At 42.4% G+C, this 24,706-nt stretch overlaps 1 protein-coding gene across 1 annotated transcript in view; it reads left to right on the forward strand.

Moving 5' to 3' along the window:
- The first annotated feature begins 2,051 nt into the window (after positions 1–2,051).
- LOC122557388 (probable G-protein coupled receptor 83) overlaps positions 2,052–24,706 on the forward strand; it is a 28,415-nt gene continuing 5,760 nt past the window's right edge. Inside the window, exons 1-3 of the mRNA XM_043705047.1 lie at positions 2,052–2,924; positions 7,160–7,285; positions 20,866–20,999. Coding sequence (XP_043560982.1) covers positions 2,529–2,924; positions 7,160–7,285; positions 20,866–20,999 — 656 coding nt within the window. The 5' untranslated portion in view covers positions 2,052–2,528. The remainder of the gene's footprint in view (positions 2,925–7,159; positions 7,286–20,865; positions 21,000–24,706) is intronic.

The raw sequence follows: 24,706 nt of genomic DNA on the forward strand, positions 1-24,706 counted from the left end.
AAGGATGTGGATGCTTTGGAGAGAAAAGGTTTACCAAGATGCTGCCTAGTATGGGACAATTTAGCTATGAAGAAAGGTTGGATAGACTGGGTTTGTTTTCACTGGAATGCAGGAAGTTGAGGGGTGACCTGATAGAAGTCTATAAGATTGGGAATGGCATGAATAGAGTGGGAGGTATGAGATTTTACCATGGGTCAAGGGGTCAATTATAGGTTTGAGGTCTGAGGGACGAAGTTTAAAAGAGATGTGCAAAGCAAGTGTTTTACACAAAGGGTGGTGAGTGCCTGGATTGTGTTGCCACAGGCGGTGGTGGAGGCAGACATAATAGCAGCATTCAAGAAACACCTGGACAAATCCATGAATAGGAAGGGAATAGAGGGATGCAGATGGTGTAAGTGAAGACAGTTTTATTATGAAAGGGCAAAATGTGGCAGCACAGGCTTGGAGGAACGAAGGACCTGTTTCTGTACTGTATTGTTCTTTGTTTCTGCACATTAGGCTTTTGTTCCCGTGAAGTTGGCCACTTTCCCCATTATCCTTGTAGAGACTTAGCACAGCAGGTCAGGTGGCATCCGAGGAGCAGGGGAGTCGATATTTTGGGCATAAACCTTTCTTGAAACATCAACTCTCCTGCTCCTTGGATGCTGCATGACCTGCTGCATTTTTGCAGCACTGCAGTTTTCAACTCTGACTCTCCAGCATCTGCAGTCCTCATTTTTTCTCTTAGCTCTTGACCGTACTGTATGGTCATATGGCTACAGTAAAACAACTTCATGCTGCACAAAGTAGGGATCCAACTTGGTCATTTCCATTGTCTTAGGTTTGTTCAATACATTGATGTCAGTTGTTAAGCCTTTTAATCTTTTGCTTATAAATTCTGTGCCAGGTGTCTGCTCTCTCGCTAGAACTAGAAGAAGGAGCGATATTTCAAAAACTGCTGGACTATAACCTCCTGTCATGTGATTTTTGACCTTGTCCAACCCAGTCCAACAGGCACCTCCACATCACATGACTAGCTAAACAAAAAAGGCAATTGCTCAGTGAATCGTGAGAACCTGGAAGGATTATTGTTGTTATTTTGTGACAATATATTACATCAAAATCCATCTGTGTGGGTTTTCGTCTTCAATAAAAGTTTACTTCTGAAGAAGGTTCCACTGGACCCAAAATATTAACTCTGCTTTCTCTCCACAGATGCTGTCAGACTGGCTAAGTTTTTCCAACAATTTTAGTATTTGTTTCTGTTTTCCAGCATCCGACATTGTTGTTTATTTTTAAAGTTTATCCCTTATTTATTTTCTTCTAACCTGAGTAAGTAACGAACATAGTTGCAGTCTGCCCTCCTGGTGACTCCTCAGCTAATATAGCAAAGTGCAAAGATGTCTCTACCTGGTGGCTCTTTCCAAATCACAGAGCTGCAGAAATAAAGGGAGCTTGAAATGAAAACTTTATTTCTCACTTTGCAGATCCTGCCACACCTGCTAAACATCTTCAAAACGTTTTTTTTTGCATTTTTATCATTTCAGCTCTCTAGTATTTGCTTTAATTTTATAGGGGAGCTTCACATTATTGTGCTGGAAATGACTTGTTGGTGCCTGGGACATGTTTCTGTGTATTCTGAGTTGCGAAGCACAACTGGATTCTGTAGCTAACATATAATTTTAAAAAAAGTGCAGGAGAAGGTTGGCAAGTCTGGCTGAATCGGTGGAGCTGGTCAAACTGGCTTAAGAAATGTTGCCTCTGTTTTCTCTCTCCACAGATATTGCCAGGCGTGCTGGGTTTGTCCCAATTTTATTTCCTGTAATTTCAGGTTTCCAGCATCCGCAGTATTTGGGCGCTATAGATGTTGATCATTTATCTCAGTATCACCGCAGCAATCATGGTGGTGGGCAAATGGTGAAAGGGACATTCTGGGTTGAGGGTAGATACATTACAAACTAACGACTGGTGGGTCCCTATTGAAGCCGAAGACAGAAATGAGTATCCTTACTTTTCTCTCTTTTTAATACAATTGCTGCAAAGTATGTTCATTCATTCCTGAATTGTCTAATAAAATGTGACTTTGGGTGGGATGGGGAGGGGTGTGGGGAGCAGTGTGCGTGCTATGACTGCTTGAACGGAAATACATTTCTCTTTTGGAACTGCAGTACAAAACAAGTTGAAGACTTGTGAATGCAACTTCCCGGCTAGTGCAAGGTGGGTGATGAAAGTTTTGAGTATTGGAGCAGTTTGTGATTTCGGGTGAAGTGGGTACAATACTGTGGGTGGGGGTCTGGCTGCAAAGGAGGCATCCAGATGAAGTGCTGCAGTAAACCCGCCTCTTTCCTGTTCGGTATAAAGGAAGCTCAGCATTCAGAGCTGGGGAAAGATCAAATCTCAGAGAAGGGAGATGTGTCGGCACTTTTACAGGAACCTGGTGCGGCATCATTGAGCGAATTGTTGATTTGCATTGGAGTGGCGTGCACTGCAAAGCTCTTGATGTGATCCGCCGGAGCTGGATGTCCCCAAGTTGCCGATCCTGCTGTTAAATGAGCGCCATGAGCCGCTATCTCTGGCTGCCTTTGCCCTATGTCACCAACTCCTTCCGAAAGAGCCAGGAGGAAGTCAATGCCAGCGGCTTTCTGTCGGCGCTGTACGATCTCTCCAACGGCTCCTCCTTGTTCAACTGGGGCAACCTGACCATCGAGGACTGGGGAATCTTCAGCAACCAGTCCAAGTATGAAGCCGAGTCCCAGAACCCGACCGTCAAAGCGCTGCTCATCGTCGCTTATTCTGTCATCATCGTCATCTCGCTCTTCGGGAATGTCCTGGTTTGCCAGGTGGTGGTCAAAAACAAGAGGATGCACTCTGCTACCAGCCTGTTCGTGGTCAATCTGGCTGTGGCCGATATCATGATCACACTCCTTAACACCCCCTTCACTTTGGTAAGACCTGCCTGATGTCATTGCACCAGACCTGGAGGCGCTAGGATTATTAGCAACAGACTGCTGGACATGCATATGGTCACAGAAATGTAAGGGTGCATACATAAGGATCAATGGTCAGCACAACATCGTGGGCTGAAGGGCCTGTTCTGTGCTGTACTGTTCTATGTTCTAAGACTAAAAAGTGCCTGGAACCCCCCTCTTATTGTGCTGAGAGGGGGGGGGGGTGGGGAGAAGGGGGGAGGTGTAGGAACCAGCTGAGATATAGGTCAGGCATAGGTCTTTCAAGCTGCCCCATGTTTAATTATAGTATTTTTTAACATGCCAATTAATCTTGATTTAAAATATAGAAAATTGGTGTTGAATTTTTTTTATCATGAAATAGAGCATCCCTTAAAAGTAGTCTTTACAAGTAACATTGCTCATAACTGATCCACCTTCTCAAGGGCAGCTAGGGATGGACAATACGTATTGCTCACTTAAAATGCCTTGGCAATGGGGTATTGGTTGTACAAAATACAATTCAGATTTGTTTTCATTGATAATGAGTCACTCTGTGCATTTGAAACATTTTTGCGAATTCTTGTGGACATTTTGTGAGATGTTAATGCCATAGCTCTGGTACCAACAATTATGAAATTTGAAGATAAATATTCTGAATCCGGAGACATTTAACAGTCTTGCTGTCTTGGGGGTTGTTCAGTGATGCTCAAGTTTGTAGGAGAAACTCAGCTCGAAGGGAGCTTGGCTTAGAGATAAAGCTACCGAACTGATTCTCAGAAACCAATTATCTTAGAATTGAATCTCCACCTGCACTATTGATTTCACCTTGTTGGGTGCAAGTATCTTTATCAGTGTACATCAGTGTAATTCAGACATCTCTGATTTAAAGTCTACATCGAGAAGGTACCCAGGATTTTGGAAACAAAATATTCGCAAATGTTTTTGGTATGTAATGGTTTTATAATGTTATGCTCTTAATGGACATTATGGTACTGCCTCAGTTTCATTTCATCCATACCGAGAACTCCAATCAGGTTTCTATGAGTTAATCTCATCTGTGTTATACCTTCTGTAAAGCGTGGCAGTAAAAAGTGACTTTATTATCCATGAGAATATGCACATTAAAATCTGAGAGTTTGGGTTACCAGTGACTCAGGGATTTAGCCCTGACAGGCATGCATCTTCCTGCAGACGAGAATTTGATGATTTTAAGGATTGCATCACTGCTGACAACTCTCCAGTCTCTTTGATATTCCTCAGCATTCTCAAATAGGCATGTCTTGCATCTGACAGCCTTTAACATTGCGTAACTTTAGACTGAAGAAAGCTTCCATTTTCAATTAAATTAACTAATGGCTCTGGCATTGACAATAAGCTCAAAAGTGTATTTCAAAACCACGTCCCCATTGGTCATAGAAAAGATAGACATAGACATAGAACAGTACAGGCCCTTTGGCCCTCGATGTTGCACCGATTCAAGCCCACCTAACCTACACTAGCCCACTATCCTCCATATGCCTATCCAATGCCTGTTTAAATGCCCATAAATAGGGAGAGTCCACCACTGCTACTGGCAGGGCATTCCATGAACTCACGACTCGCTGAGTAAAGAATCCAACCCTAAAATCTATCCTATACCTACCACCCCTTAATTTAAAGCTATGCCCCCTCGTAATAGCTGACTCCATACGTGGAAAAAGATTCTCATGGTCAACCCTATCTAAACCCCTAATCATCTTGTACACCTCTATCAAGTCACCCCTAAACCTTCTTTTCTCCAATGAAAACAGCCCCAAGTGCCTCAGCCTTTCAAAGTTTTGTGTACATGGACACCAAGATCCCTCTGCTCATCCACACTACCAAGTATCCGACCATTAGCCCAGTACCCGATCTTTTTATTACTCTTACCAAAGTGATTCACCTCACACTTAGCTGCATTGAACTCCATTTGCCACCTTTCTGCCCAGTTGTGCAGCTTATCTATATCCCGCTGTAACCTGCCAATTCCTTCCTCACTGTCAACAACTCCACCGACTTTTGTATCATCCGCAAACTTGCTCACCCAACCTTCTAGCCCCTCCTCCAGGTCATTTATAAAAATGACAAACAGCAATGGTCCCAAAACAGATCCTTGCGGAACACCGCTTGTAACTGCACTCCAAGATGAACCTTTACCATCAGCTACTACCCTCTGTCTTCTTCCAGCCAGCCAATTCCTAATCCAAACCTCCAACTCACCCTCAATGCCATACCTCCATATTTTATGCAGTAGCCTACCATGGGGAACCTTATCAAACGCCTTACTAAAATCCATGTACACCACATCTACCACTTTACCCTCGTCTACCTCCTCAGTCATCGCAATATGGATGGGACTAGTTTTGGCTGTTTAATTGGATGCAGATCTCTAACTTTTTTTTCATTCCTGGGATGCAGATCTCTAATTTTTTTTTCATTCCTGGGACATGGGCATCGCTGGCTAGGCAGCATTTATTGTCCATCCTTAGTTGCCCTTGAGAAGGTGGATCAGTCATGAGCAATGTTACTTGTAAGGACTATTTTTTAAGAGATGCTCCGTTTCATGATAAAAAAAAGATTTAACAGCAATTTTGTCAACTATGCATGAGATTGAGAATGTTACTTGTTGACTTCAGATGGGTAACTTTGGTTTCTGTTTAAAATTGTGTTGTATATTAAGTGTGTCTACCTGATTTTTTATTTTCATTATTTCAATCGACTGATTTGATATGTCTGCCCACACAGAAGTATGAATGTTGTGGTACACATCCAGTATTGTTTTGGATTAATTAGCCTGCTGTACATTACTTAATGTTGATTGTTGTAACCCTTTCCTTGTCCTGAGGTCTACAATCTATTGGTCCTGTAAGGAAGTGTTTCCTTCATTTTTCCCACTGGGTGTGACTCCACTTCAAAGCGTAAACTGTTGTGACTCATTGTTGAGCTGTGGGAGAGAGCGAAGGGTGCTAACTAGAGCAAAGGGGAACCAGCTATTACAACCTGGCTGTTTGCACCACCAGCGTGTGACTCCACTTGTGTTCCTGACCCCTAAACTGGGAAGCCCTGGCATAGGTTTACAGATCTATTAACTCTGCTTAGCTTTCCTTTTCTCTTGAAAAAAAAAACGAAGACTTCTTCAATAGCATCGATAATAACTGTACAATTGAGTATGGTTGTGAGTCATACAGATCACAAAGATCTGAGTTTTAATCCTTGGCTCTTACTGCTATTTGTATTGCGGATATTTGCCATTATGTTCTGAGCACAGATAAAGGGATATCAGGCTGGATTCATGCACATCTCCATCTCTGTAAAGATAACACTGAACTTCCAGTCGGCTACCACTTTAACACACCACCCTGCTCCTATGTTAACATTTCTGTCGCAGGCCAGCAGCAGTGGTCCAGTGAAGCTCAACCAAGATGGAGGAACAAAACCTGACCTTATGTCTCAGTACTGTACAGCCCTCAGGGCTCAACATTAAGTTTAACAAATTTAGAGTGCCCTCTCTATGTTCCCCCCACTCCTATTCCCCTCCTTACCACCCTCACCACCCACCATACCCCTGGTCCTATATCTTGTCAGTGCAGCCAACCAATCAATTCACATTTCCCATTCTCACTTATTCAGCATTTATTGCGTCTCCAGGTTACAGTCACTAATCCCATTGCCTGCTTCCTATATTTTCTTTCTCATTCTCTGAGCCCTGCCTCTATTGATTCATCTGACTCTTTCCTTCCTCCCTAACCACACCACCTGTCATCAGCATAAATGCCGCCATTTCTTAGCTGATTTCAGATCTGACGAGAGTTACTGGGCTTGAAACATCAACTTTGTTTTTCTGTCCATAGATCTGTCAAATCTGCTGAGTTTCTTCAGCATTTTGTTATTTATTTCCATGGATTACTCAGCACCTCCTTTACAAGTGCAGGTGGATATTGAATGAAGACAAAATATAGCTCAGATTTGTTTGAATGCACTGCTGACATTCATATATTAAACTAAGTATAGTACCAGTAGCTTTCTGATTTCAGTAGATTGGAACCATCCCACTTGTCAGTGTCTTCAAGTGAAAGGCAGGTGAACTTGTGTTTAAGATAACTTGTTCAATTGTTCAACTGCGTTATATTTTATTTCTTCTTGGTAATGATAGGTAACTTACCTGTAAAAGATTGAATAGAGATTGAGTATGATAATTGCTCTTTCTCTTGCAGGTTCGATTCGTAAATAGCAACTGGGTGTTCGGGAAGTTGATGTGTCACATCAGTCGGTTTGCGCAATACTGTTCTGTGCATGTGTCAGTACTGACCCTCACTGCTATTGCTTTAGACCGACATCAGGTACGGAATAAATACCAAAGGGCAAGATTAATGCACTGCATATTTCTATTATTGAATAGACATCCAGGGAACCTGCTTATGATGGTAAAGGATTCAAAGGGGATATGAGTTTATAAATTGGGAAATTTAAAGTACTGAAAGTTCCTTTTCTAATAACAGCATCTTATCTTTGATTCAAAGTAGGCATCATGATTACTTACCTCCTATCCTGACTATTTTCTCTTCCTTGTTGAAGGTTTCAGATTTGTAGTGTGTATACACCGTTTTCTCTTCCTGTCATCTTGGTGTAATTCTGCCTCATTCTCCCTCTTACCCAGTATGATCATTTTTCTGAAAACCGCTTTTTGCAGTGAATTCTGCCACGTGATTTGACTAGAGGGTCGTGACAGTCAATGACAATCTTTTCTTAACAATGAGTACTGTTACGACTCATTTGGGAAAGTGCATTGATTCTCAAGCCTCATGATCCTGGTGTTAAGGCAGAAGGTAATGATTTAATCAAAGTATGCTAAGTCCCCACATTACCTATCTGAAGGAATCAGGTTAACAGAAAACAGGGAGCAGGTTCCCGTACTTGATACAATCTATTGATTATATTAACAAGTTCAAGCTGCAGGTAAACAAAACTATGAATATATTAGATTAGATTACTTACAGTATGGAAACAGGCCCTTCAGCTCAACAAGTCCACACCGACCTGCTGAAGCGCAACCCACCCATACCCCTACATTTACCCCTTACCTAACACTACGGGAAATTTAACATGGCCAATTCACCTGAACCTGCACATCTTTGGACTGTGGGAGGAAACCGGAGCACCTGGAGGAAACCCACGCAGACACAGGGAGAACGTGCAAACTCCACACAGTCAGTCGCCTGAGGCGGGAATTGAACCCGGATCTCTGGCACTGTGCCGCCCACAACTACTGTGACCTCTAACCCACTTTTAAACCCCTGCACACACAAACAAATAGATACATAAAAAAGACTTTAATGGGAGGGGAAACTAGGGAAATGCATTTCAACAGCATGACTCTTCAGGGTAAAATTAGATGTTATTTTTGTTTCGGAAGATTTTGTGATCTTTGATCTCTTTTCTCCAGATTTTTCTCACTTTTCAGGATTCACAGAGTGATTGGAACATTGATAATAGAGTCTTAGTCACTGGTGAAAGGCAACATTTGCTGCAGCCGGTGGGAGAATATAACTAGTTTGCTTCAGGCACTTTTATTGCAGGGGTACAGAACCTGCTCTCCCAACATGCAGAGGCTTCTCATCCTCAATATAAACATTCAAGGTGGTGTTTATCTGACCAGAACCAATCACAGACCTGTTGTATAGCTGCACATTTGCACAAGCCAATCAGTAATCTGTTGCTGGCTGAAGCTTACACTGCAATCACACATTCCTCCTCTTTAAATGCAATACGATTTTATTTCCTCTGCTACCATGCTCAAACAAAGCAGCACTGCAAACAAAGTTCACAGTAAGTTCTAGGAACTTGTTTTCAAAAGGGTATAAATTCCTCTACAGTCCTTGATTTTAAAACACCCTTTTCCCATTTTCCTTTGCTATAAAAAAAAACATAAAACAACACCATCTTTATAGCACAATCCCAATTGGCATGAATCACCAGGCAGGTTCAAAACTAACATTGATTATCTCATATAAATATAGAAAATGCTGGAAATGCTTGAAAGGTCAGGCAGCATCACTGAAGAAAAGGAATTACCATTTCAAGTCTGTGATGTTTCTTCAGAAGTTTTACTAGCTATCTTGCTGCAGGCAAAGGATGAAACATTTGGATCAATTTGTTCTGCCTTTAGTATTTTCCACGAGTGGAAAGATTTCTTCGATGTAACTAAAAACAAATAATTCTGTGCTAATCTGGTGTAGTTCTGTTCAGAAAATAATTATATTAGATGAATCCCTTCATGGTAAAATTGACTTCAGTTACTTGATAAAATTGAAGACCAAAACTCAAATCATTGCTTGTACAACATAGATTACATTGTAACCTGTTGAACTTATTGTGTCTGTGTCCTCTGCAAACCTGGATCTCTGTTGACAGCAACAATTATTTTACTTTATTTCAAAAGTCAGAAGTGGGGGAAATACTTCTCTTTCACAGGTACAATGCTAGAAGTGTGCAATTCCTTCTAAACGAGAACAGTAATTCAAATGTTATGGTTATTGACTTAAAGCAAACTTGTAGCAGTGTAAGAGCGAAGGAAGTCTTCGACTGAAACCCACTAAAACTGTGGTTGCCAAAAGTAATCTTTATATATTGGAAAGAATTCATAATAAATTCTTGATGTTTAGAAAAATGCAACCACTGGATCGTAATTCTGTAATGTAAAAAATGTATGAAAGGCAATATTGTTAGAAATGCATAAATCAGAGTGCAGTATATGGACTGGAACTTACAAGGAGGAAGGTATTTTGATTTATGCCCTTTAAGCAGCACTAAGACCCATTATGCAGGACATCACCAAGTTTAATGAAAGCAATGGACAAAAATTTAAGATAATTACAATTTAAGAGAAGCCATACTTGGTTTTTAAATCCTATAGATTGTTCCTAACCTCCAACAATGATATACAAGGAGCTACAATGTTTTGGGATCATGAAATAGACATTTGGGGTAGGATACAGTATATGTCTTGACCACAGCATGGTGATAGAGAAAGAAAATAAAGTGATGTATTTGAAATGTGGGAGGAACCAGATGGTAGAGTTCAAATGAGCAATGTCAAAATAATGAGGAGAGAAAACAGTAGTGGAGCAAGTCTGTTTTGTTCTGTTTGTTCTGAAGTAAATAATGGTGTTTGGAAGCAACACAGATGTGGAAATAATATTCATATTTTGCATTGACATGGACTTCATAGAAAGCTGAGAGATGTGGAAACATTTGACAGTCTTTATCAATAATTCAAATGCAATGAGGGAATTGTATAACTCTGAACACAATTCATGTCATATTATCTTTTACATTATCCAATTATGTTTATGGCCGTGCTTTTAGCTTAGTACAGTGCAGCATTCTTTTCCTCTTTTTAGTTTATCTTTTCATGAGCTTTTGCTTTCATCAAGGTCAAAGATCAGAAAGGTGGGTAGGTGAAATACTTCTGCACATTTGGCCAATAAATGGTTCCTGTGAGTGTATCCCTTTCTTAAGGCATTTTATTGACATAACTGTGACATCTTCATTCTCTGCATAAGCTCTTCTTGTAGCTTTTCTGAATGGGAGGCAAATAGTTTTAGGATAAAGGACAGCAGATTTAAACCAGAGACAAGGAGAAACTACATCCGTCAAAGTGTGGTGAATTTGGTTGCAGTGTAGATGCTGGGACATTGGGTAATTTTAAGGAGGTGTTAGACAGATGCTTAATTAGTCATGGGTTGAAAGGTTATGGAGAACAGGCAGGAGTGTAGAGTTGAGGCCAGGATGAGATCAGCCATGATCATACTAAATACTTCTGCTACTTGTTCTTATGAATGTAAATGGCTGAGAGTTGACAGCTTAACATAGCTTAGATCGCAAATCATATTTTCTCAGAACTGAGCTGTGATTAACCAAGATCGAGAAGGGAGACTTGGAGTCAGTAACCTAGATTTAATTCACCTTATCAACATGCTAGTGAGTAAGCATGGGGTGGCTTAAAACAATGTGATTCACTTTCTCAGGGGAGATGTCAGTGAGGTTTTCAACTCCATTTTCAACTTAAGGGCGGCACGGTGGTACAGTGGTTAGCACTGCTTCCTCACAGCGCCAGAGACCCGGGTTCAATTCCCGCCTCAGTCTGTGTGGAGTTTGCACATTCTCCCCGTGTTTGCGTGGGTTTCCTCCGGGTGCTCCGGTTTCCTCCCACAATCCAAAAATGTGCAGGTTAGGTGAATTGGCCATGCTAAGTTGACTGTAGTGTTAGGTGAAGGGGTAACTGTAGGGGAATGGGTCTGGGTGGGTTGCTCTTTAGAGGGTCGGTGTGGACTTGTTGGACCGAAGGGCCTGTTTCCACACTGTAAGTAATCTAATCTAATTGTAATCTAATTCGTGTTGCTTTCCCATTTGTGGTTAGTGTGGTAATGAGTGTGCTTCATGATGACCAGTCAATCATGGCCTGTCAGAGATGGACCACGAACAGACTTGATGATGTGGGAGATTGGTGGTTTGATCCTATCGAGCATCTTTTTAACAATTCAGAGATTTGTCCTTTGCTGGCTGATCCAGCATTTGTTATCCATCCCTTGAGAAGATAGTGGTGAGCTGCTGTAGTCTATTTGGTGTCGTTCGATCCACAATGCTGCTTGAAGGGGGTTCTCAGAAATTTGACACAGCAATTTAAGGAACAGAGGCATATTTTAACTCGGGATGGTGAGTGGTTTGGAGGGGAACTTGCAGAAGGTGGGGTTCCCGAGTAGCTGTTGTCCTTGTTCTTCTAGATAGAAGTGGTCATGGGTTAGGAAGGTGCTGAAAACTACCTTGTTGATTTTCTGCAGTGCATCCAGTAGATGGTATGCTCTGTTGATACTGAGCGTTGTGTTGATGATAGTGGGAATGAATGCTTGTGTCTGAGCTGCCAATAAAACAGAATGCTTTGTCCTTGATGGTGTCAGGCGTTTGAATGTTGTTGAAGCTGCACTCATCCAAGCAAGTGAAGAGTATTCCATCAGACCCTTGACTTGTGCCTTGTAAATGGTGGATAGGCTTTGGTGAATCAGGAGTTGAGTTACTCCTTCCACCATTCCCAGCCTCTGACCTTCTCTTGTAACCTATATTGAAATGGTGAGTTCAGTTCAGTTTCTGGTCAATAGTAAGCCCCCAAGATGCTGATAGTAGGGTTTCAGTATTGATAACACCATTGCATGTCAAAGGGCAGTGATTAATTTCTATCTTTTTGGATATGGTCATTGCTTGGTATTTGTGTGGCATGACCATTATTTGACACTTGTTGCCCAAGCCTGATGTTGCCCAGCTGGACATGGGACTGTTTCAGTATCTGAGGAACTGTGAATGGTGCTAAATATTGTGGAATCATCGGCGAACAACCTCCACCTCTGACCTTATAATGGATTGAATGTCATTGAAGCAGCTGATGTTTGGACCTCAGACATTAGCCTGAGGAACTCTTACACTGTTGTACTGGAGCTGAGAGACTGACCTCCAATCACAACTATCTTCCTGTTTTACCAGGTTTGACTCCAAATAGTGGAAAGATTTTCCTTTAATTCCCATTGATTCCAGTTTTGCCAGGGTTGCTTGATGCCACACTTTGAGGAGAAAGTGAGGTCTGCAGATGCTGGAGATCAGAGATGGAAATGTGTTGCTGGAAAAGCGCAGCAGGTCAGGCAGCATCTAGGGAACAGGAGAATCGACGTTTCGGGCATTAGCCCTTCTTCAGGATGCCACACTTTGTCAAATGTGACCTTGATGTTAAGGACAGTTATCCTCACTTTATCTCTGGAATTTAGCTCGTGGTCCATCATTGGTTCAATGTTGACTGAGGTTATGTGGATGAAGGGTCGAGGAGATTGGTTGACATGAAGTGTGTGGGGATGATTCACAGAAAAAACAATGGAGTGCTGGCCAAGGCAGGCATCTGATGAGCTACAGCCTTCATGTACCTGCTCAGTTTTACCTGTTGGATTTTGTAATTCTTTTGGCAGTGGAATGGGAGATGAGAATTGGCATGTATATAGGTTGATTTGCTAGTGAGGGGAAAATTGCCTCTTAGCTCTCCACCTGAGCGGTTTACCATCCCAGCAAACTGGCAGCTCCGAGATGGCATTGGGAAAAATGGAGTTTTATTGTAAGTTTTTTTTTGACCTACAAACACTGCTTTCTCTTTGCCTGCTGTATAGGAGGTTGTAAACTTGCACCTACTACCAGCTGTTCAGAGATTCTCCAAACATAAATTGCCTTTCAAAATAAAATCCTTACATTTTATCGAGGCTGAACTTATCCCCATTTTGTAAGCTGTTTTGCAGTTTTTCTGCATCAACTCTGTGATTAAAATTGTTTTACACAGAAGCAGAGCCTGATTGCATCTTCGCTGATGCCCGCCCACATACATTTCCAGTAGAAGCTAATTAGTATTTGTCCATTCTGATACTCAGCCACAATAAAAACTGGATTGGTGAAATCCTCAGGATGGATCGCTGTGCTGATGGAGGGTCACTGCTTGGATGGTTATTTCTATTCTGTCTCCACAGATGTTGCTTGATACAGAAACCTTTTGGGCCTGCTGCAGCACTCAATACTATTATAACTGATCCTCTGTCTGAACGCTATATTATCAGTTTCTCTCCAAATTCCATAATGCCTTTAATACCTAAAAATATTATCAATCTCTTCCTCGAATGTACTCATCAGTCTCCATAGCCTTTTGTGGCATCAATTTCCACTGGTTGACCACCCTGAATGTAAAAATGTTTCTTCGTTTCAGTCCTAATCCTGGCACTGTGTGACTGCAGTCTCGACTCTGTAACCAGGGGAAACATACTCTTGCATCTACTCTCTGTAGTCCTCTTCATGTTTTATACATTTCAATCATATGCCATCTCATCCTTCTAAAGTCTCGTGACCTGCTAAATATTTCCAGTATTTTCTTTTCTTATGGAATGCAGTGATAAGGTAAATTGTCTTCTGTCCTTAGCGAGAGTAAGTGTCATCATCTTCTTTCTGCTGCTTCACACTCAAAGGCCCATGACTCACTAGCTCAGCCACTGCACATGCCTCTCGCATATCATCATGATCTCCAATTCTCCCTATTCCTTTTTCTAGCTGTAGTTGTTATATTTCCCTAGCACCCATGATATGTGTGTGCAGGTATGAGACACAATAAAAGACAACAGGTGTACAAATCTTTACTTATATTCCACCACCAGGAAGAAAGGAAACACCTGAGTAGCCAGTGACAAGCAGTGTCCTTCTCATCAAAGGGCAATGCTGCGTGATCAAAAAAGTGAAGGGGAGGGCAAGGATTACATCAAGATAGAGTTGGAGGGGGAAATAAAGCACTTCACTCACTGCGGCACTCACCTCTCCCTGAATAGCTCAAGCGTGTTGGTGGACACCACGTGCTCCTTCTCCATAGACACCCAGACACGGACATAGCTGCGGAAGAGGGGCAGGCAATCGGCCATAACAACCCCCTCCACGGCCTGCTGCCTGGACCTGTTTTGGGCCAGTTTGGCCAGGCCCAGGAGCAGACACACGAGGAGGTCCTCTGACCTACCCTACCAATTCTCTCTATTGCATGTAGCCTGCCCACTCATTGGTTCCCTCCCACTTCATCCTGATAGGATCAGCCAGGATCCTATTGAGTGGCAGAGCAGGCTGGTCTTTCTGTCCAAATAAAAGCAAAACACTGCAGAAACTGGAAATCTGTAATAAAATAAAGTTTGTTCTGTTATAACATGTGTTTTATCCATGCGGATTCACTGTAACGCGATTGATGGATTGGGAATGATGTTTCTACAGTGTGACCTTTTAAAACATGTGTTGGCTGTAATGCAATTATAGTGCCAACATTTTAAGCACTATTTCTAAAGCACGATTTTTCTATAATGCAGGGTTGCACAAGAATAGTTGTAGAGGAACTGACTGTAACACTTTTTCCCCTCTCTTCACTCACTGGTTTCTACTCACCACCTCTTGTCCTCATGTATCCCTACCAGCTGCTGTTCCATCCACCATCTTCATATTCAGTCTCGCTATTGGTCACACTGCAGGAAATTATTGCCCCCTGACCTCCCATCCTGGAATCTGATGAGCCCCCTTGACTGAGTGTGACAGTGCAAATGGATTGACTGTAGGGTGGTGTAGTGGACAACGAAGAAGGTTACCTTAGAGTGCGACGGGACCATGACCAGATGGGTCAATGGGCCAAGAATGGCAGCTGGAGTTTAGTTTAGAGACTGTGAGGTGCTACATTTTGATAGGGCAAATCAGGGCAGGACTTATACACTTATACTCAGGATAAAAGCAATTCGCACCAGGCTTTAAGCATTATCAGAAGATGGCTCTATTTATTGTAACACATTTTGTCAGAGATAAAAAGAAGATTCCAAATCACTCCAATGCAGCTTAAATTATACCCCTCTAACACAGCAAAATATCAACATTTACAATTAAGGCAGACAAAAATTAGATAGTTTGATACAAATATTATTGCGGAATAAAAGAATAGAGAGGGACAATAAAATTGTGAGGATTGAAAGTCCATATTTCAATGGTAAGGTCCAGGGTGGGGGTGGTGGTGTTGTTGAACAAAGAGACCTTGGAGTGCAGGTTCATTGGTCCTTGAAAATAGAGTCACATGTAGATAGGATAGTGAAGAAGGCGTTTGGTATGATTGCCTTTATTGGTCAGTGCATTTGAGTATGGGAATTGGGAGGTCATGTTGCAGCTGTACAGGTATGAGACCTCTTTTGGAATTCTGCATTCAATTCAGATCTCCCTGTTATAAGGAAGGATGTTGTTATAAACCTGAAAGATTTACAAGGATGTTGCCAGGGTTGGAGGACTTGAGCAATAGGGAGAGGCTGAATAGACCGAGGCTATTTTCCCTGGAGCATTGGTTGATGAGAGATGACCTGATAGAGTTTTACAAAATCATGAGAGACATAATTAGAATGAATAACCATGGTCTTTTCCACAGTATAGGGAAATCCAAAACTGGCCAGTTTGGTTGAAGGTGAAAGGGGAAAGATTTAAATGGGACCGAAGGGGCGTATTTTCATGCAGAGGGTGGTGCATGTATGGAATGAGCTTCCAGAGGAAGTAGTGAAGGCTGAAACAATTACTGCTTTTGGATGGGCATATGAACAGGAAGGGTTTAGAAGGATATAGGCCAAATGCTGGCAAATGAGACTAGATTAATTCAGGATATCAGGTCAGCATAGACGAGTTGAACTGAAGAGCCTACATAGATGATGTACGTCTATGAACTCTATGACTTCAATAAGGACTGGTCCCCTTTAACTTTCTCTTATGGCTGAAGCACATGCACCGTGTTTGCCATATAAACTGCCGGCACGTGCCCCATACTGTGACATTTACATAGCACATTTCTGTGCACAACATGCCAACTCCATTGATTATTCAGTGCCTCCTACTGTGACAAGCTGCCACCTCTACCTATAGGTTAAAAGGCAATGAAAGACACACAGGCCGGCAGCCTCCAGCAGTAAGTGCAAAGTGAATGAATGCTAAGAAGAGGAACTAAAAATCCATAAGATGCATTATGTGCCCATGCCCGAGATTCGGGTGTCTTCCTGCAGTCCAAAGCAATGTGACAGTTACAGGCAAGTTAGAGGTGATTTGTTGCAATTTAACTGGGAAGAGTACATCAATAATCATGCCCCACTGTTTCACAAACTGTCACTAAAGGTATAAAACACAATTTAGACTACAAAGATGACCAAATTGCCTGACTGATTGCCCTCAGGATAAAAGCAATTCGCACCAGGCTTTAAACATTAACAGGAGATGGCTCTATTTATTGTAACACATTTTGTCAGAGATAAAAAGAAGATTCCAAATCACTCCAATGCATTTAAAATTATACCCCTCTAACACAGCAAAATATCAACATTTACAATTAAGGCAGACAAAAGTCAGGTAGTTTGATACAAATATTATTGCGGAATAAAAGAATAGACAGGGACAATAAAATTCTGAGGAATGAAAGTCCATATTTCAAGGGTTAAATTGTTTCAGGATCAATGACAAGAGTGTTATGTGCAAAAGTGAAGGTTGTTTTTCATTTCAATATTTGATTAGAGGAAATTCAGAAATTCTTTTCTCAATGTCGAAGTTCCATTTTTCTTATCATTTCACCGTGTTTACCCTCATTACTCACAATTGACCTCTAAACTCAAGCAAGTGGGCGGCACGGTGGCACAGTGGTTCAATTCCCGCCTCAGGCGACTGACTGTGTGGAGTTTGCACATTCTCCCCGTGTCTGCGTGGGTTTCCTCCGGGTGCTCTGGTTTCCTCCCACAGTCCAAAGATGTGCAGGTCAGGTGAATTGGCCATGCTAAATTGCCCATAGTGTTAGGTAAGGGGTAAAGGTAGGGGTATGGGTGGGTTACGCTTCGGCGGGGCGGTGTGGACTTGTTGGGCCGAAGGGCCTGTTTCCACACTGTAAGTAATCTAATCTAAAAAAAGTGGATATTCCACCCATGGATCTGATGAAAGGTTTTGATTTGATCAAAGGGCTGAATTTTCTGGAATAGATCAGAACTCCGACTTTGTGAATATATCAGGCTCGTCAGCTCATGCCCTGGAACAACCATCTGATCGACAGCCTCCTGATTTCTTGTTTTATTCATTCACAGGATGAGTGCTGCTAGTTAGGCCAGTATTTATTGTCCATCCTTAATTGCCCACAGGACTGTAGGTTTTGAGTCACATGTAGGCCAGACCAGGTGTTTACAGCAGTCTTCTTCCCCAGAGGACATGACTGAACCAGACAACAGATTCATCGTCAGCATGAGACACTTAATTCCAGACTGTAATTGAATTCAAATTCCAAAATGATGGGATTTGAACCCAGGTCCCCAGAGCATGACCTAGGTCTCTAGATTAACACAAAAGTACAACTCAACCATTGTCTCCCCATTGGCCACCTCCATGCTTGCCACACTATTAAGAATGGCAGATAGGGTCGGGATGTGGGAAACATAGGAAATAGGAGCAGGTGGTGGCCAGTTGACCCTTCAAGCCTGCTCCACCATTCAACGTGATCAGAACTGATCACCCAGCTCAGTACTCTGTTCCTGCTATACCATACCCTTTGATCTCTTTAGTCTGAAGAACTGTATCTATTTCCTTTTTGGAAATATCTAGTGCTTTGGCTTCAACTGCATTTAGTGACGGAAAATTCCACAGGCTCCCCACTCTCTGCATGAGCAAATTTTTCCTTATCATAGTATTGCAATCAGAAGGGCACTCAGCACATGTTGACCGAGAGAGGTAGGCACTGCTGCAGTACAGTGGCAGTCTCAAAATGGTTAACATGGAGATTCCCTCAGACACCTTATGTAAATTTGAAAGTGAAGCATCCCGAACTGGTTTGGGGCTATCAGTTTGGAAAGGGTGCCTTCTCCGCAGGATTGCCTTGGACCTTTGGCTGTGGCTTTTCATTATGGCAGCTCCATCATTTGGAGCTTAGATCCTCTGAATCTAATGACCCACTGAAAGACAACTACCTTTGAGGAGCTTCCAACCTCCACAGTCTGTCAATCTCTTCAGGAAAAAGGTGACTCTAAATTGTCTGTCTGCCTGTTTGAAACAAGCTATTCAACAAAGAGCAAGGAACAGTACAACACAGGAACCAGCCCTGCAGCCAAGCAAGTCTGCACTGACACATTACACCTTTCCCAGCTAAAAACATTTTGCCTCTGTGTGGGTCTGTATCTCTGTATTCCCTTACTTTCATGCATCATTGTTATTGTATCTGCTTCCACCACCTCCGCTAGCAGTGCATTCCAGGCACTTACCACCCTCTGTGTCAAAAACCCTGCCTCTCAGATCTCCTTTTAAACTTCGCCTCTTCTACCTGAAATCTATGTCCCGTAGTACAGTACAACCTCAATTCTCTGAACGTCAATTATCCAAATTGCGGATTATTCGACCAAGGTCTCAAGGTCCCGTAAAAATGGCAATAGGCAACTCAGCACTCAGTTACCAGTTAAACTGCATTGTGCATTGCCGGATAACCGAGAAATGTTTGGATAACTGGCACTTATAAATTACCATGTGTTTACGATCAGATCGATTATCCGAACGATCAGTTATCCGAACAGGTTCGACTGTAATCGACATTTCTATCCCTAGGAAAAAAACTCTGAATAACCATTCTATCCAACCCTCTCATAATTTTATAAACTTTTTTCAGGTCATCCTCAGTTTCTGACATTCAAGTGATTTCAAGCCAAGTTTGTCCAATGTCTCCTCATAGTTAATATCCTCTAAACCAGGCAAACTCCTGGTGAATTGTTTCTCCAAAGCCTCCATATCTTTCTGGTTTAACTTTGCTGCCACCTTGGGTAATTCCCAGGGAGTTAGGATGGCACCAGCAAACTATCTTAATGGGATTTTCTCTTCCTACTTTTCTGACCACCTGCCCTCCCAACATCACTGTACCCCTCCCTCCAATTCCAAATGCATGGGACGAGGAGGAAATCAGCTCAATACACTTTTTTTTCTGTCTGTAACTGCTACCAGACCTGCTGGTTTACTGTGTTTTTTTTTTGCACATACCATCACTGATCAGGCTCAGTATAAATATTATTTTAAGTGGGGACTGAATAGCTTTGTACAGCTTAGCGAGATCATTGGCTCTAAGCAGCACCCTTTTATGTTTGAAACAATTGTGATCTTTATTGAAGTGCTTGACCACATTCCATGACGTGGTCTATCAGTAAATCCGAACAAATCCAGCAGCATCTACAAATTGGAAAAGAGAACAAACACATATCATGAAAAGTACAATTTTTAATTTCTTCTGCTTCTGCAATAAAAAAAGTCTGACTGGATCTCTTCATTGTTGCTATGGACAATTACAATTATTTTCTCCTCCAAAGTTTTATTTCCTCTGTAAAAACTATCGAATTAACTTCTTACATTTTGCTTTCTTGCAGTGATTTCATGATTACTTCCTACTCCACAAGTATTTGGGAGTCTTTTATAACTGGATCCCGAGCCTGCCATCCCTCATTGTTTCTATATTCATGCATGTGAATCTTGACTAATGCCTATTGTCTATGAGGTTCTATCTGGCCAAGTTGTCTGATGCTTTGATTACTTACAGTGTATAAACAGGCCCTTCGGCCCAACAAGTCCACACCAACCCTCCGAAGAGCAACCCACCCAGACCTATTCCCCTCCATTTACCCCTTCACCTAACATAACCGGCAATTTAGCATGGCCAATTCACCTAACCTGCACATCTTTGGACTGTGGAAGGAAACCGGATCAGCCGGAGGAAACCCACGCAGACACAGGGAGAATATGCAAACTCCACACAGACAATTGGCTGAGGCGGGAATTGAACCCGGGTCTCTGGCACTGTTAGGCAGCAGTGCTAGCCACTGTGCCACTGTACCGCCCATAAATGCTGTTCATTTCCCAGACAAAAGAAGGATATCAGTTGGGTAAAGGATCCCACTGGTAGTTGACACCTTTGGAACTGTGACCCAGAATGATGTCTTTAACAATACCAGAAGTCACATGACACCAGGTTGCCGTCCATCAGATTTATTTGAAATCACGAGCTTTCAGAGTGTTACTCTTTCACCTGATGAAGGAGCAGCGGTCCAAATGCTTGTGATTTCAAATAAACCTGTTGGATTATAACCTGGTGTCGTATGACTTCTGACCTTGTCCACCCCAGTCTAACACCAGCACCTCCACATCATCCTTAACAATAAGAGAGAAGATTGTAGGCAGAGAAAGTACTTTCACTCAAACTGGAAGCTGTGCACACAGGTGATAAGTTGCATATGTCCTCGTAGGTTATTTGGGATAAATGTTGGAATGTTCTGACTCCCCCCTGTATTGTTTTGCACAGGTTATTATGCACCCATTGAAACCCAGGATGTCGACAGTTAAAGGAGTCATCTGTATCATTGTCATTTGGATCATGGCAACCTGCTTCTCCCTTCCACATGCGATCTACCAGAAGCTGTTCAGAGTCGAATACAGGTGAGCCAGAGAGTGAAACCAGCCAGGAAATATTTACTGCTTTTAGTTTATTACATTTCACGTAGACACACATAACTCTGGGTCAAGTTTTTTTTAATATGATGAAGTGAAACTGTCGGACTTTGCAATCATTAGCCTGTGAAGCTGATTATAACTTTCAGCACTGAAACATGCGTAGAATCTACTACCAGCAATTGCCTTCTCCTCCACTGGGTGTGTTGTTAAAGAGACTGGAGACTACAGATTTAGAAATCACTGAATTGACAAGAACATCCCATTTTAGTTGTAATATTACAATGCAAGCCTTAAAAAGCCACATCTCTAATACATTTCTGCTGAGTTTTTAATTATGTATGACATTATAATTGGTACTGAATAATTTTCCTAGACCTAGAAAATTAATCTTTTATTTATGTAATGACAAAGTTTTCCATCATGATAAACCTTGCATAACCCTTTAATGTAATTATTTTTTCTAAATTTGTTAATGATGCGTCAAATTCTAATCTGTATAATACAATCTGTTTATTTTACTCTGCGTAAAATGTATTTAACTATGAAGCTAATTAGAATATCTCACTTTCTCATTTGCTGTCTGTGAGAATTCTTCATTGTGTTTGACTACTCAACTTTAGAGATATCATTGTTCCTCAACACCTGGTATTCACCTTGACTTTGTGCCAGAATTAAACTGGTGTTGAGAAACCAGAATGCTACATCACAAAGATCATTTTGTGGTCAATTCACTGTCCACAAAATCTGGGCCATGATCAACCTTGTTTTCATTTTTGTTTATTTTCAAACAATGAATAGTGATAACCAGACCAAGGAAGTTGGTCTAAGTGACATAAATGAATGAGCACTATACCACTTAGATAAGCTTTGTTTTGTGTAGGGATTTAAATTTCAATATCTGCTGAATTTAGCTCCTTATTTTCCTGAGCCACCTGTAAATATTTGATTTGATTTATTGTAGTCACATGTACATAAATACAGTGTAGAGCTTTGTTTTGCGAGCAGTACAGGCAAATCATAGTAAACAAGGACATACAGATCACAGGGTGCTTAGACAGAGCAAGGCATACAAGGTTATGGCTGCAGAGGAGGTGCACAAAGCAAGATCAACATTGTTTGAAGTTAGAGAGGTCCATTTCTGTTGCTCTACTTGAGGAGATAGGAAACTATGCAGACAAGAGGCCAAAGCTTTGATTGCCAGGGTTGTATCTTACATTTGTTTGAATAAGATTTAGTTGCAAGAGTTTTTTACATGGGCTTCACCCATGAGGCCCATTGAGTTCTCTCTTCGCATCTTCCAAACACGCCACATTAGTTATCTACACCGCCCCTGTCGTGTCTGTCATGTCCGCTTCCAGCCCCAGCTTGTCACGTGTAATTCCCAAACAACTCACCACACAGCAGAAATCCCAGAATTCATCAGCACCCCCTTCCACCATCTTCAAAGGCCCATTGTGCACCTGGACAAGCACGGTGAGAATGACACTGCGCTTCAAGGCTCCTAATACTCTTTCTCCAATACAGCAGAATTGACTCAAGTTTAGAGCGACAGCCTTCAGGCAGGAGGGCCTGGTAGAGGACGTCAAGCACAGACTTGGATATCAGTCAGGTAGCTTGGGCACAGTTAATCACTTGTGGTGGTCAAGGATAGGTGCTCTCAACCTATGAGCTGAGGAATTATACATTGAGTCATAGAGCATGGAATCAGACCCTTCGGTCCAACGCTGACCATGTTCCCAAACTTAAGTACAAAACAACTGCAGTTATCCAAACATCAACTATCCAAATTTCGGATTAGCTGAACAACATCTCAAAGTCTCATAAAAATTTTATTAAATTTAAATAAAAGCACAGCGAGAGCTGCTATTGTTCCTGCTATTGCCATCACCACTGGAACCCTGTTCCTGCTATTACTGTCACCTCGGGAACCCTGTTGCTGCTATTACTGTCACCTCGGGAACACTGTCCCTGCCACTGCAGCCACCACGGGAACACTGTCCCTGCTACTGCAGCCACCACGGGAACACTGTCCCTGCCACTGCAGCCACCACGGGAACACTGTCCCTGCCACTGCAGCCACCACGGGAACACTGTCCCTGCTACTGCAGCCACCATGGGAACACTGTCCCTGCTACTGCAGCCACCATGGGAACACTGTCCCTGCTATTGCCATCACCACGGGAACACTGTCCCTGCCACTGCAGCCACCATGGGAACACTGTCCCTGCTATTGCCATCACCACGGGAACACTGTCCCTGCTATTGCCATCACCACAGGAACACTATCCCTGCTACAGCAGCCACCACAGGAACACTGTCCCTGCTATTGCCATCACCACGGGAACCCTGTTCCTGCTTTTACTGTCACCTCGGGAACACTGTCCCTGCTATTACCGCCACTACGGGAACCCTGAGTGTTATCTGATCTAAATGCTCTCCGCCTATCTCGTTCTGATAATCGAGGTTGTTCTGCAATCCCACCTGTCTGTGTTTGGCCCATATCCCTCTCAACCTTTCCTATTCATGTACTTATCCAAATGTCTTTCAAATGTTGTAACTGGACCTGCATCCACCTCTTCCTCTGGTAGTTCATCTCACACACTAACTGCTGTCTATAAGAAAAAGTTGTCCCTCGTTTCTTTTCTCCTCTCACCATAAAAATATGCATTCTAGTTTTGAACTCCCCCACCTCAGGGAAAAGAGCCTTGCTCTTCACGTTATCTATGCCCCTCAGGATATTATAAACTTTTATAACGGGCTGCTGATCTTTAATCTTGACTCTCTCTGCCCCACTGTGAGCTCTTTTTTCCAAGGTTAAGAGAAAAGATTGAGTGGGATGAACCCAGCTGCAACAGCTATTGGTGCTGAACGCTATCTGCTGAGTGAGTGAGTAGGCAGTGCAGAGGCCATTTAGGATTAGAAGGGATGGGGTTTGCAGAGGTTGACAACGAGTGAAATAAGATACTCTCTGTAATCGTGAGAAGGATAGATCACCAGCCTGAGGGGGATGTGAGTGAAGTAGCAGAGAGAGTGAGTATGAAGAGAAGATGTTGGCACTTAACCCAGGCCGTGCAGTGAAGATCACTGAAACCTTACTTCATATCTCCAGATGGCTGAGACTGCTGGTACCCTCGGACCGGGCTGGCTTTGCATTTTCTGTCAGTCCTGGAGCAAGAGGACATCCCTTTCTCTGCACCACCTCATCCAGCAGGGTCCTCTGCTCCCTGTCTGCAAAGTGGCACACCGGCTTCCCCATATCTGCCACACTGAGGGCACATATTATGTGGTGTTCCACAGGGGTCAGTGCAGGGCCACTGTTGTTTGTGTTATACATAAATGATCTGGAAGAGGGCACTTTTGGTATGATCAGCAAGTTTGCAGATGACACGAAGATTGGTGGTGTAGCAGAAAGCATAGGAGACTGTCAAAGAGTATAGGAGAATATAGATAGACTGGAGTGTTGGGCGGAGAAGTGGCAGATGGAGTTCAATCCAGGCAAATGTGAGGTGATGCATTTTGGGAAGTCTAATTCTAGAGCGAATTATACAGTAAATGGAAGAGCATTGGGAAAAGTTGATGAGCAGAGAGATCTGGGAGTGCAGGTCCATTGTACCCTGAAGGTTGCTCCACAGAGTGGTCAAGAAAGCATATAGTATGCTTGCCTTCATAGGATGGGGTATTGAGTATAAGAG

This window comes from Chiloscyllium plagiosum, chromosome 15, assembly GCF_004010195.1.
Source record: "Chiloscyllium plagiosum isolate BGI_BamShark_2017 chromosome 15, ASM401019v2, whole genome shotgun sequence".
Taxonomy (NCBI): domain Eukaryota; kingdom Metazoa; phylum Chordata; class Chondrichthyes; order Orectolobiformes; family Hemiscylliidae; genus Chiloscyllium; species Chiloscyllium plagiosum.